This window comes from Aspergillus uvarum (genome assembly GCF_003184745.1).
Source record: "Aspergillus uvarum CBS 121591 unplaced genomic scaffold BO82scaffold_5, whole genome shotgun sequence".
In the NCBI taxonomy this organism is placed as follows: domain Eukaryota; kingdom Fungi; phylum Ascomycota; class Eurotiomycetes; order Eurotiales; family Aspergillaceae; genus Aspergillus; species Aspergillus uvarum.
Window position 1 is genome coordinate 451,904 of NW_020291302.1, and position 11,742 is coordinate 463,645.

At 50.4% G+C, this 11,742-nt stretch overlaps 5 protein-coding genes across 5 annotated transcripts; 3 read left to right on the top strand and 2 right to left on the bottom strand.

Annotated features, from left to right (window-relative positions):
• Nucleotides 1-11: 11 nt before the first annotated feature.
• On the bottom strand, nt 12-2,653 carry BO82DRAFT_142112 (putative protein kinase). Its single transcript, XM_025630080.1, has 4 exons — nt 2,567-2,653; nt 1,733-2,514; nt 1,422-1,678; nt 12-1,331 (listed from the first exon to the last, which is right to left on the bottom strand). Exons 2-4 carry the CDS (start codon nt 2,367-2,369, stop codon nt 141-143), a joined length of 2,085 nt encoding a protein of 694 aa, XP_025496120.1. The 5' UTR covers nt 2,370-2,514; nt 2,567-2,653; the 3' UTR covers nt 12-140.
• A 437-nt stretch (nt 2,654-3,090) lies between these two features.
• On the top strand, nt 3,091-4,693 carry BO82DRAFT_350713 (NAD(P)/FAD-dependent oxidoreductase). Its single transcript, XM_025634229.1, has one exon. It carries the CDS (start codon nt 3,444-3,446, stop codon nt 4,629-4,631), a length of 1,188 nt encoding a protein of 395 aa, XP_025496121.1. The 5' UTR covers nt 3,091-3,443; the 3' UTR covers nt 4,632-4,693.
• BO82DRAFT_142109 (aminotransferase class IV) lies at nt 4,677-5,980 on the bottom strand. Its single transcript, XM_025630079.1, has one exon. The coding sequence runs from the start codon at nt 5,716-5,718 to the stop codon at nt 4,723-4,725; it is 996 nt and encodes a 331-aa protein (XP_025496122.1). The 5' UTR covers nt 5,719-5,980; the 3' UTR covers nt 4,677-4,722.
• A 735-nt stretch (nt 5,981-6,715) lies between these two features.
• On the top strand, nt 6,716-7,619 carry BO82DRAFT_350715 (O-methyltransferase). The gene is made up of 2 exons (XM_025634230.1): nt 6,716-7,234; nt 7,284-7,619. Exons 1-2 carry the CDS (start codon nt 6,757-6,759, stop codon nt 7,490-7,492), a joined length of 687 nt encoding a protein of 228 aa, XP_025496123.1. The 5' UTR covers nt 6,716-6,756; the 3' UTR covers nt 7,493-7,619.
• A 413-nt stretch (nt 7,620-8,032) lies between these two features.
• Nucleotides 8,033-11,704, top strand: BO82DRAFT_428903 (DNA-directed DNA polymerase delta POL3). The gene is made up of 3 exons (XM_025640483.1): nt 8,033-8,507; nt 8,561-10,746; nt 10,797-11,704. Exons 1-3 carry the CDS (start codon nt 8,112-8,114, stop codon nt 11,533-11,535), a joined length of 3,321 nt encoding a protein of 1,106 aa, XP_025496124.1. The 5' UTR covers nt 8,033-8,111; the 3' UTR covers nt 11,536-11,704.
• The last annotated feature ends 38 nt before the right edge of the window (nt 11,705-11,742 follow it).

Consider the following 11,742-nt stretch of genomic DNA (forward strand, 5'->3'; position numbering starts at 1 on the left):
TATATTGATTATGGTATAAAATTTGATGCTATTTAAGAAAAATGTTCAACGCTATGCGCTAAATGCAGAGTGCTACTTACTCTAAACCGATCGACAGCCCTGTGCGTATGCCGTCGGATTGATTGTAGTATATGTCAACATCAATACGAGTCCGGGTGCACAGTAGCAAGGATTTCTCGCAGGCACTTCTGGACGACCTCACACCGCCAGCGTTGACGGGGGTGGGGATCTAGCATACCTCCAATGCAGCTCGCCAAGGCTTCAGCCACCGTATTTCCAGTCTTCAACTTCACATCGCCCATGTGAACTTTGTCCATAAAGTCTCTGGGCAGGCATGCTCCGTTGATGGATGCGGTTGGCGGCTTCTTGTACGGGCCTTTGGTCAAATCATCCAGCACAAGATGGCGCTCCATCTTCGTGTTCAAAGGATAGAGCAGCTCAAAGAGAATGATGCCCAGTGAATAAACGTCAAGCGACCAATCGCAGACGTAATGCATCGGCCGCTCCGTCCCTACCTCCTGGGCGTAGTGGTGAACATACCCGCTTGAGATCAACCCGCTCGAGTCGAGAGGTGGACGATAGAATTCTGTACCCACGACGTGGTGAATTGTCGAGCCAGGCTCTGGGGACTGAGGCGAGCCGTCAGATGGAGGATCGTTTAGATGCGAGATGTCAGCCACGAGGCCGAAGTCGCCGATCCGAGGCTGGCAGTAATGAAGTCCCGCCCCGCCGTCGGATTGACAGGGATGACAACAGGTGTGGGTGTGGTGTTTCTCCGGACAAGAGAGGAAGATGTTGGCCGGTTTGAGATCGCGGTGAATGATGTCCTTGGAATGCAGGTAAAGCACGCCGGAAAGAATGTCTATCATCAGCTGCAAGGAGGGAACCAAGTGGAAGCAGTGGCGACGCCGTGGCTTGTCCGAGTCATCTGCATCTGTGCTGGGTCGAGGGCTGAGATATGCGTGGAGAGATATCGGATGCATCGACATCTGGATATGCAAGATTACTGCAGGGATCTCAAGACCTCTTCTACGACTGCGTAGGATCTGCATGCTCGAAGGGTTGTGACTGAGGCCGTCTGTGAAGATATCTTCATCCGCGCTGCGAAACGAAGAAGGCTGGTCCTGAGTAGGATTATGGGAGATCGAGGGGTCAGCCAAGCTGTCGTCTTCGTCATCCATGCTTTCTGCCGAGGTGAACTTCGATGTAGAAGTAGTACGCAGTGCATGGCCGGAAGCCGAGGTTTCAGACTCCTCAAAGACAATCGCCAGTTGTTTGTTCTGGCTTTCCACCATCGACATCTGCGACGCCATAGAATGATGTGACAAATTCTGTTGTGTGGAATGCGAGTCAATATCAGTCGACGGATTGAACAGGGAAAGATCGAGTTTGTCAAAATCAAGGTAGTCAAGGGGATTTACCTTTTCTGCCCAAGCGCCATAGTACCGTACGATATTGGCATGATCGAGTTTAGCAAGTGTGCGGATCTCTTTCAGAATTTCCCCCAAGTGGTGCTTGTTGCCGCCCTCTAGTTGCGCCAATCGCCGCCGACTGAGAGCTATCTTCTTGATTGCGTACTCGTGTTCATCGACATGGTTTCTCACGTGGTAGACCTCCCCAAATGCACCCCGACCTAGAACACTGATCTCCTCGAACTGTAACGCGTAGCGCGACATTTCTTCATCGCACGAGTTAGTAATACCGTCGAAAAGGGCCGAGTGGGATTCCGTACCCAGAAAAGGAGCCAGACGTGGATTGAATAGGTGGTCGATGTCGAGCTCCTGCAGTGAATTGAAAGACTTGGCATTTCGTTCCAGTTGCGTATGGCCCGAACGACCTTTGTGGAGTGTCAATTCACTGGAAGTCTTCGGCAAAGCACCTCCAACAGAGGCTGATCTAGACTGAAGATCATGCAAATCGAGGCGTTTAAAGGAACGGCTAGCGATCAAATCCAGCGTATCTCGATAGAGCTGTCTCGTGGGCCTTAAGGCTTCCTTCTCTGCACCTTCGTTCACAATTCCATGCTGGGATAGGACTTCCGATTGACGAGTGTACATATCATGCCCGAGAGCTCTAGCCTCGGGAGAATCCCGATTGTACTGCCCGTGGGAGCCTGGCTGCGCGTTGAGTAGATCCGCGGCTCGACTGACGCAATAGAACTCGAGAAGGGCAGCGGTCATCATCTTTCCATGACCGTCGACATCAGTGCTGTCGCCTGCTGACGTAGGCGACAAAATGCCCTTCTTCTTCGGCTGATGTCGCTGCTTTGAGCGGACCTCAGGACGAGGCTCCGAGATATGAAGATCCTGGACCTCCTCGTCTGAGCTGGATGACGATGAGATCTCTGAAGGCTTTCTGAACATCGACATGATGACAGAAAGTCGACAAAAGACGGGAATAGCCGCTCCAATGCCACGCTAAATCAAGGTGAAATGGGTATAGTTGGACTAACCAGTGGCCAATTGGCTGAACGATAGTTTTAACAAGTATAGAAAACCGACTGCCGTGACTATCCTATGTCTGGTTAGCAAGAATGCCATGAGATGCAGAGAAGAAGGCTCCTCACTCAGTAACAATACATTTATATAGGCTCTGAGAGACAGCAGATGAAGTATACAGATTTCTTTAAGCTGAGCGCAGCTGCGAAAAATCCCACGATATTGCTTTGAACACAATTGGAAGATACCACCTATAATCAATTAAGAAAATAGCTCCGCTCTGCCCTTTTGTGAAATGTTCCATCAGATTCCAAATGAAGATGCCATTGAAAACGCGCCAACCGAGGAGGTTGCAATTGACCCCCAAGTGTACAATACACGATACACGAGGAGGTGAACTGCTAGAGTGACACAGAACGATATGAACACGATGGTCACAAAGGCTGTATGACAATGGACGCGGAATTGCAATTGCATGCAGGAGCCATCCAGGTTGGGTTGGCGCGAAGTGGGGTGGGGTTGGATGGCGAGGGAACGGGAGAGAGAATTGTCAATCACATTGAGTCACTTGGAGGGGCACCGGCATCCTGCGTTCTCTGCCTCAGGCAATTACGGCTCTCAACCGCCACTCATCATCCCTGGCCGACCTCGGCCGCAACAACAACCCTTCCAGGTTTTACACCACGCCCTTCAAATGTAGTTGAAGTATAGGCTAGTGCCTCGGAACTCCGAGTATTGACCGTAAATGGTATCGAACCACAACTTCCCGGTGCAAAGCGGCTCTGAAGACGGATAAATGTGGGGGTGGATTGGGCAAGAAGCCTGCTAGCACTGGTCACTATAGCACAGTGGGGGTAGACAACTATACGAGACCGACTGATCTAGGACCGATGCGCCGAGAGCGGCGAGCTTGGCTGGCTTGGCTCTGCTGGATCATATATAGGCTACAAGCCATTCCCAAGTGGTGGGCTCGGAACACACAGCATAACTCAAACATTGACCAAGATGCAAGCCTCACACACCGCAGACATCGCCGTCATCGGCGCTGGTATCGTGGGTTCGGCCCTGGGGTACTTCCTATCTTCCTCAGGGGACATGGGCAAGAAGATCGTGTTGATTGATCGTTCTTTTGCACCCTTGAAGGGTTCCACCGGCCATGCACCTGGATTTGTTGGCCAGTACAATGAATCGGAGGTCCTGACCCGTCTGGCCCAGGATACGGTCCAGGAGTACAGAAAGATCCCTGGTGGATTCGACGTGGTTGGGGGCCTCGAGCTGGCGACCAGCCCTGCAGGAGCGGAGCGTCTGAAGCAACGACATGACTCGGCCAAAAGAGCTGGTCTCCAAGCTGAGCTCATCTCGTCCGCACAAGCAACCAACATGGCCCCTGCTTTGATCAAGGGAGAGTACACCGCCGCGTTGCACTTCGCCAGTGATGGTGCTGCTAACGCCATCAAAATCACCACCTTCTTCCAAGATGAGGCACGGGCGAGGGGTGTGCAGCTTCTCCAGGCGGATGCCACGAAGATTCAACAAGCCAATGGCCAGGTGGAGGGTGTGATGACTACGGCTGGATTCGTCCAGGCCAAGACGGTCATCATCGCGACTGGCATCTGGGCCCCCGAGCTCTGCAGCTTCCAGACGCCCATTCCTATTGTCCCTGTCGCGCATCCGTATATGTACGGCAGGTACCATGAGTTGAGCGAACATAAAGCCCCTTGGGTCAGATGGCCCGAACACCACGTCTATGCCCGTGATCACGGTACCTTCTATGGGCTAGGCTCCTACGACCACCCACCACATGCGCAGCAGCCGACCGAGACGGCCATCGGAGACTGGATTGAGGATTTCAGCGCAACATTGGATACCGCGATGAAGTTCATCCCGGAGTCGACAGATCTGGAGATCAGGGAGAAGTTCAACGGTATCTTCTCGATGACGCCAGACAATATGCCACTGGTGGGAGCTGTTGCTGAGGTGGCTGGGCTGTACATGGCCGCAGCTGTTTGGGTAACTCATGCGGCTGGGTCGGCCAAATTCCTGACCCAATTGATGAAGGGAGAGGCTGTTGATGATACCTTGAAGGAAGCTTTGGATCCCAACAGATTCCAGGGACGGGAGATGAAGGAGTTGACACAGGAGTCTTTGGATGGGTACAACCATATCTATAAGACCGTTGCAAGCTCGGACTGAACCACGTATTCAGATTTTCGATGTATGATAATGATTTCGGCGCATATCAACAGGAATGATACTCTCTCCCAATCCCAAACTTCGTAAGTGTTCAAAGCTTCGCACGGTTGTCCGAAGAACCTTTGTACTTAATAGCGAAGCTATAAGCTGAGTCATAATGCATGTCCCAATACTCATCCCATATCATTCTTGTCAGCGGACCAACCTTCCCGTCGCCCACCCTCCGACCGTCCAAGGTTGTGATGGGCATGATACCTCCAGCAGTTGTGCACATGAAGATCTCATCAGCCTGATAAGCCAGCTCAACTGGTGTCGGTTCCAAGCAAATTGGAACTCCCGCCCGCTGCGCAATCTCTATAACACTCTTACGTGTGACCCCATGCAACACCCCTCGATCAGGAGTATAAATCGCCCCATCCTTAACCAGAACGATATTATACCCTGACCCCTCGGTAAGATGTGCGTCCCCATCCGTCAAGAATGGATATGTCGCCTCTCGATCCGCCGCCTCCAGAGCCCCTCGAATCAAATCCCCCCATTGCAGATTTTTGACCGTCGGATCAATTGCTCCGGGTGGGACACGTCGTACTGTGCGTGCAACAATGGCATGTCCACCCGTCCGCTGCACCTCGGGCTCCATCACCCAGACATACGGCTTGATGAATAGATACAGATTATTTTTGAGGCTGAGGGGGTCTTTGCTACCCCGAATGCCTTGCAGGCCGCGCGTGACGATCAGCTCGACGTATGCGTCGCGAAGACTGCTACGGATTACCATACTGATAAGGATGCTTTTGATTTGATCCGGTGGAATAGGTAGTCTCATGCGTAGTTTCGCGCAGCTGAGCTCTAGCCGCGAGAGATGGTCGTCTAGGCGGAAGAAGCGCCCGTCCCAGACGGCAGGGACGTCGTAGGTCAAATCGCCGTGGAGGAAGCCTTCATCGAGCAAGGGAATGCGAGCTTCATGGAGCGGAATGAGGCTGCCTTCAATCCAGGCGATGCCTTGAGTGAAAGGGTTGCTGGTCACGGCTTCGAGGGCGGCTTTGCGGGCGGAGTAGCCGGCGAATATCTTATTCATGGTAGCCATTATGGATGCGAGGAGAATGACTGTATGATCGTCGAGTGTCTGGATGTCGTTTAATTCAATCTGGATGTACTGATGGTGTTTTGACCAGTCTCGAAAAGAGGGGAATGGATGTGAGGGGAACACTGGAGCTATTTTAGGAGCTGCATATCGATGCAGATGCCATGCTTATCTGTCTACTCTCACTCGTTGATCTCCCGCCAATGACCAAACAAGGACGAGGGCGGAAATCATTCCTTGAAGTTAAAAAAAGGTCTTGTCCGACTGGCTGAGATGGACTTGTCAGGCCATGGGTAGAACGATGTACGATAATCCGTTGTGAAGCGCAGCTTGCTCTGCTTACATTCGAACACAGGTATTCTGCAAAGCCTAATATGTGGGTCGCAGTACCTAGGAAGACACAGAAGAAAATCAATATATATTCCTAAGTAGAAGTAGAATTAGAGATGCATACAAACCTGTTTAGCGCGTGGGAAGCTAAATGATGGCCTCATGGTGTCAAGCCGAGAAGGCTAAATTAGACCACTCCAGGCTCCGCTGAATCCGCCCACGAACCACGCGACGGCTATCAAAGGGCGTCCAATAGTCAAATTGATGCTGTCATCGACTGCTCCGCTTGATTCTCACTGCGCCAGTTCTAGCCTGAATAGGTAGGGAGACGATGCATCTTGGAGGAGCCAAATTGGCTTTGTGATGGTTAGTCTGGTAAGAAGTGCTCCGATTGAGAGGATGAAAGCTGACAGGGCTCTGCCTTGCCGTTTCCTCCACAGCACACTAGGTATGCACATCGGATATGCCTTTTCCATCGAAGCAGGTTGCATATCACACGGCCTCGATCACCGGGAACAAATGCCCAATGCCAGCCGTATGACTCACAACTTTGCTGTTGCAGGGGTAATTTGCCAGAAGGATAGAGAGCAGCCATATACTATTGAATCTTGCAAGCAAAGCTACAAGTATGAGAAAGAGGTATAAATATAGCAGTAAGCAACCCCGATGTTTTGATCACAATTATAAGCCTTGTCACTTTCCATGCTAATCATGGCCTCCCAAGCGAGCAATCACCCACTCAAGCATGTCTCCCCACACATCTTGTTGCTGCTTTCCATGCTGCACAATCGATCAGCAGCAGAAGAAGCCCACATGACTTGGAAAGACTTCGAAACCGAGAGTGTCGCTGAAAAAATGCGGAATAAGTTTGTTGCCATCGAACAAGACAAAGCCTATTTTCTCTACCAAATGGGCCTTGCAACCGGCGCTAAGACTATTGTCGAGGCTGGCACATCCTACGGTGTGAGCACCATCTATCTCGCCCTGGCCATTGCATCCAACGTCGGAGTTACGGGTGGCGCAGGCAGAGTCATCGCAACGGAGCATGAGCCCGAGAAAGCCAAGAAGGCTCGAGAGCATTGGAATGAGTGCGGTAGCTCTGTCAGCGAAATCATCGAGCTGCGAGAGGGTGATATCAGAGAGACTTTGAAGCACGACTTGGGAACGGTAGACATGCTATTGTTGGATAGTGAGTGATCAACCCCTGCAACAGTCTAGATTTGTGCTGACAGCAACAGTCTGGGGCCCGATGTTGCTTCCAGTCTTGAAATTGGTCCAGCCGGCACTGCGACCGGGTGCTGTCATTATTACCGACAACACAATTGGTGCTGCAGAACATTGCAAAGAACTCCTTGACTACATGCGTGCGCCTGGAAGTGGTTTTAGGAATCTCACACTCTCGTTCAACAATGGACTCGAGATGAGCGTATATCAGCCGCAAGGGTAACAGTGGCGGTGGGAGAAGAACATATTGTTGGTTAAGCAGCCAGCAGTGGTGTACTGAGAAAATAAAGTGCCAATTGGGTCGTACTGGTCGTGTTTGAATTGTGTATGAAGCTGCCCTTCGATTAAGCCTTGTTAGCAAAGGACTGTGACCTCTAGACGGATTGTAGTGTAGAAGCACAAAAGGCGCTGTGTCATTCCATATAACCAGAATGAATCCGTTCCTTCAGACGAACTTGCTATCTATCAAAGCTATAAGCAATTTGATCGCTGCAGAGTAAATTCCGGGAGCTTTGGTTCTGTAGCAGCACAGGAAGGCAGATTATGACACCCCACGGTTCGGCATGTACGGAGAGCGATGGGGGCAACGAAGCCGGAGATAGTGCGGAGTCGATCTTCATTCCCCAAACTAAAACATCACGTGACATACTCACTCAACGCGTAGCGGGTGTCACGTCACGGCGCGAACGGGACACGAACTTTCATTAATTGGAGCGCAGTTGGTTTCCCGCGACACCAGCATTGCCGCCCCAAACCTCCCGACCAACAAGCATTTTAATTCTACTTTACGCTCCGGTCAAGCACATCTGCATTTTTTCTCTCGTGATATATGAGCAGTCACAATGCCTGAAGCCGTCACCATGCCCCAGAAGCGGGTTCTGGGCGAGGCAACGAACAACCCTCGCAGCAGCGGTCTAATGTCACCAACTGCGCTGAAGAAACGCAAGCTTGTAAATGGACCTCCTCTCAGAAGCAGTCAGGGCACCCAGGCCCAGCGAAAGGTTCCCGGCTCGAGTCAGCCACAGAAGAGCCAGTTTGAGGAGGAAGTTCTTGAGAAGTTGACCCAGGACATGAATGGCTTGAAGCAGAACAATTCAGAAAAGGATCAGCAGTGGGAGCGACCGCCGCTCGGTGAGTTCGATGCTTTGAAGGATAATATCTGTTTTCAACAGATCGATGCGGAGGAGGGTGCAATCCACGGTGGGAAGACCGCGGTTCGCCTTTTTGGTGTCACCGAGGTATGGTCGCGCAGTTGTCCTTCTCTCTGGTATTTGCTTATTTTCTTCAATAGGCCGGTCAATCCGTCCTGCTCCATGTCACTGGTTTCCAACACTATCTATATATCGCGGCGCCTGTCAACTTCACGAAAGATGATTGCGAGCCCTACCGAGCGTTCCTCGAAAGTCGGATCGGACAGTTTCAACCCACAATTCAGTCGGTACAAATAACGATGAGAGAAAACATTTATGGCTTCCAAGGCAATCAGAAGAGCTACTACCTCAAGATCACTGTCACAGAGCCCAAGCACATCAGTAGATTGCGGGGAGCTTTGGAGAGCGGAGGTGCGCAGAGTCTTAACTACAAGGGACTCTGGAATAACTCAGATGGCGGTATCCTCACATTCGACAACATCCAATACCTCCTCCGCTTTATGATTGACGTGGACATCTCGGGCATGTCATGGGTTGAGGCAAAGGCTGGAAAGTACCGGCTGTTCGGTCCTCGTGAGAAGATGTCGAACTGTCAGATTGAAGCGAGTATAGATTATCGCGATCTGATCTCGCATCATCCGACCGGCGAGTGGGCTAAGATGGCACCCCTTCGCATCTTGTCTTTCGATATTGAATGCGCCGGTCGTAAGGGAATTTTTCCGGAACCGAATCACGACCCCGTTATCCAAATTGCGAATGTTGTTACCCGTTACGGAGAGTCGAAGCCTTTCATTCGCAATGTCTTTGTCTTGGATACCTGCAGTCTTATCGTCAACACTCAGGTTTTGGAGTTCCAGGATGAGTCCAAGATGCTCATGGCCTGGCGCGACTTTGTGGAGAAAGTTGATCCAGACGTCATAATTGGATATAACATAGCCAACTTCGACTTTCCATATCTTCTGGATCGCGCCAAACATCTGAAGTGTACTGGTTTCCCTTATTGGACTCGACTGAATGGAGTGGCGTCTCAAGCCAAGGAAACAAATTTTTCCAGCAAACAAATGGGTAACCGTGACACGAAGTCGACAAACACCAACGGCAGGATCCAATTAGATCTTCTCCAGCTGGTACAGAGAGATCATCACCTGCGAAGTTATACACTGAACTCCGTTTCCTACGAGTTCCTAGGGGAACAGAAGGAAGATGTGCATCACACAATGATCACCGAGCTATATAACGGCACGCCAGATTCCAGGCGACGTTTAGCGGTTTACTGTTTGAAAGATGCCTATTTGCCACAAAGACTGATGGACAAGCTCATGTGCTTGGTCAACTATACTGAGATGGCAAGAGTCACGGGTGTCCCTTTCAACTTCTTGTTGTCGCGAGGTCAGCAGGTCAAGTTCATCAGTCAACTCTTCCGAAAGGCGCTGGAGCAACAGCTTGTCATTCCCAACATGAAATCCACAGATGAGCAGGATTATGAGGGTGCGACTGTCATTGAGCCTGTTAGAGGCTACTATGGCGTACCAATCGCTACTCTCGATTTCGCATCGCTATATCCTTCTATTATTCAAGCGCACAATCTTTGCTACACCACATTACTGAACAAGAGTAGTGTAGAGCGGCTCAAGCTCAAAAAAGATGAAGACTATATTGTGACACCAAATGGAGATATGTTCGCTACAGCCAACGTTCGCAAAGGTCTTCTATCGCAAATTCTTGAGGAGTTGTTGACAGCTAGAAAGCGGGCAAAGAAGGAACTTGCCGTGGAGACTGATCCGTTTAAGAAGGCAGTCCTGAATGGAAGACAGCTTGCTCTGAAGATCAGTGCCAACAGTGTTTACGGTCTTACGGGTGCAACTGTCGGAAAGTTACCATGCTTGGCTATCGCTAGTAGCACAACTAGTTATGGACGTCAGATGATCGAGAAAACGAAGCAGGAAGTTGAAGCCAGATACACCATTGCAAATGGTTATTCTCATGATGCCAAGGTCATTTACGGAGACACTGACTCTGTTATGGTCAAATTCGGCGTTGATTCTCTGGAAGAAGCAATGAAGCTTGGACAAGAGGCATCTGAGTTTGTCTCTTCGAAGTTCTTGAAACCCATCAAGCTTGAATTCGAAAAGGTCTATTTCCCTTACCTCCTTATCAACAAGAAGCGGTATGCTGGTCTGTATTGGACGAATCCCAAGAAATACGACAAGATGGACACCAAGGGTATTGAGACTGTCCGCCGTGACAATTGCTTGTTGGTGCAAAATGTCATCGAAACAGTGTTGCACAAAATCCTGATTGACAGAGACATCGATGGCGCTCAAGAGTAAGGATTCGTTCCTACTGTTACAATCATCTTGCTAATATCCCCCGCAGCTATGTCAAGGACACTATTTCGGATCTTCTGCAAAACAAAGTCGATATGTCTAAATTGGTCATTACGAAAGCCCTTTCAAAGGATGCATATACAGCAAAGCAAGCACACGTGGAGCTTGCCGAGCGCATGAGGAAGCGTGATGCAGGTTCCGCACCTACTCTTGGAGATCGTGTCGCATATGTCATTGTGAAGGGTGCTGGTGGCTCGAAGAACTACGAACGATCTGAGGACCCCATCTATGTCTTGGAGAACAACATCCCCATCGACACCAAGTACTACCTTGACAACCAGCTCGCTAATCCTCTCGGCCGTATTTTCGAGCCCATTCTTGGAGAGAAGAAGGCCAGTCAGCTTCTGACTGGTGAACACACCCGATCCATCTCTGTCGCGGCACCGACTATGGGAGGCTTGATGAAGTTTGCGAAGAAGACCCAAACCTGCTTGGGCTGCAAGAAACCCCTGTCAGGGAAGGAAGAAATGGCCGGTGCAGTGTGTGAGTACTGTCGTCCTCGTCTAGGTGAACTCTACACCAGATCTTTGAACAAGGTCTCGGACTTGGAGGTCCGCTTTGGGCGTCTGTGGACGCAATGTCAGCGGTGCCAAGGCAGTTTGCACTGTGAGGTTATTTGCTCGTCTCGCGACTGTCCTATTTTCTATATGCGTATGAAGGCGAAGAAGGATGTTGAAGACTCCCAAAAAGAGCTGGCTCGATTCGATTTTGATGCTGGTGCATGGTGATCGATGATATCTGGGTTTGGTATTTGTTAAAGGGTTTGTATATCTACTTGATCGCTTGTTTGGACCTGGGAGCAACGGCGTATTGGAGAATGGCTCGAAGTCATGATAGTCTTTAGATAGCATCACAGCCGGGCACGGCCATTTCCTTTAGAAAATGGATAATCCACCTTATATTCTTGAGACACGATAATTTCAAGCAGATTGGCA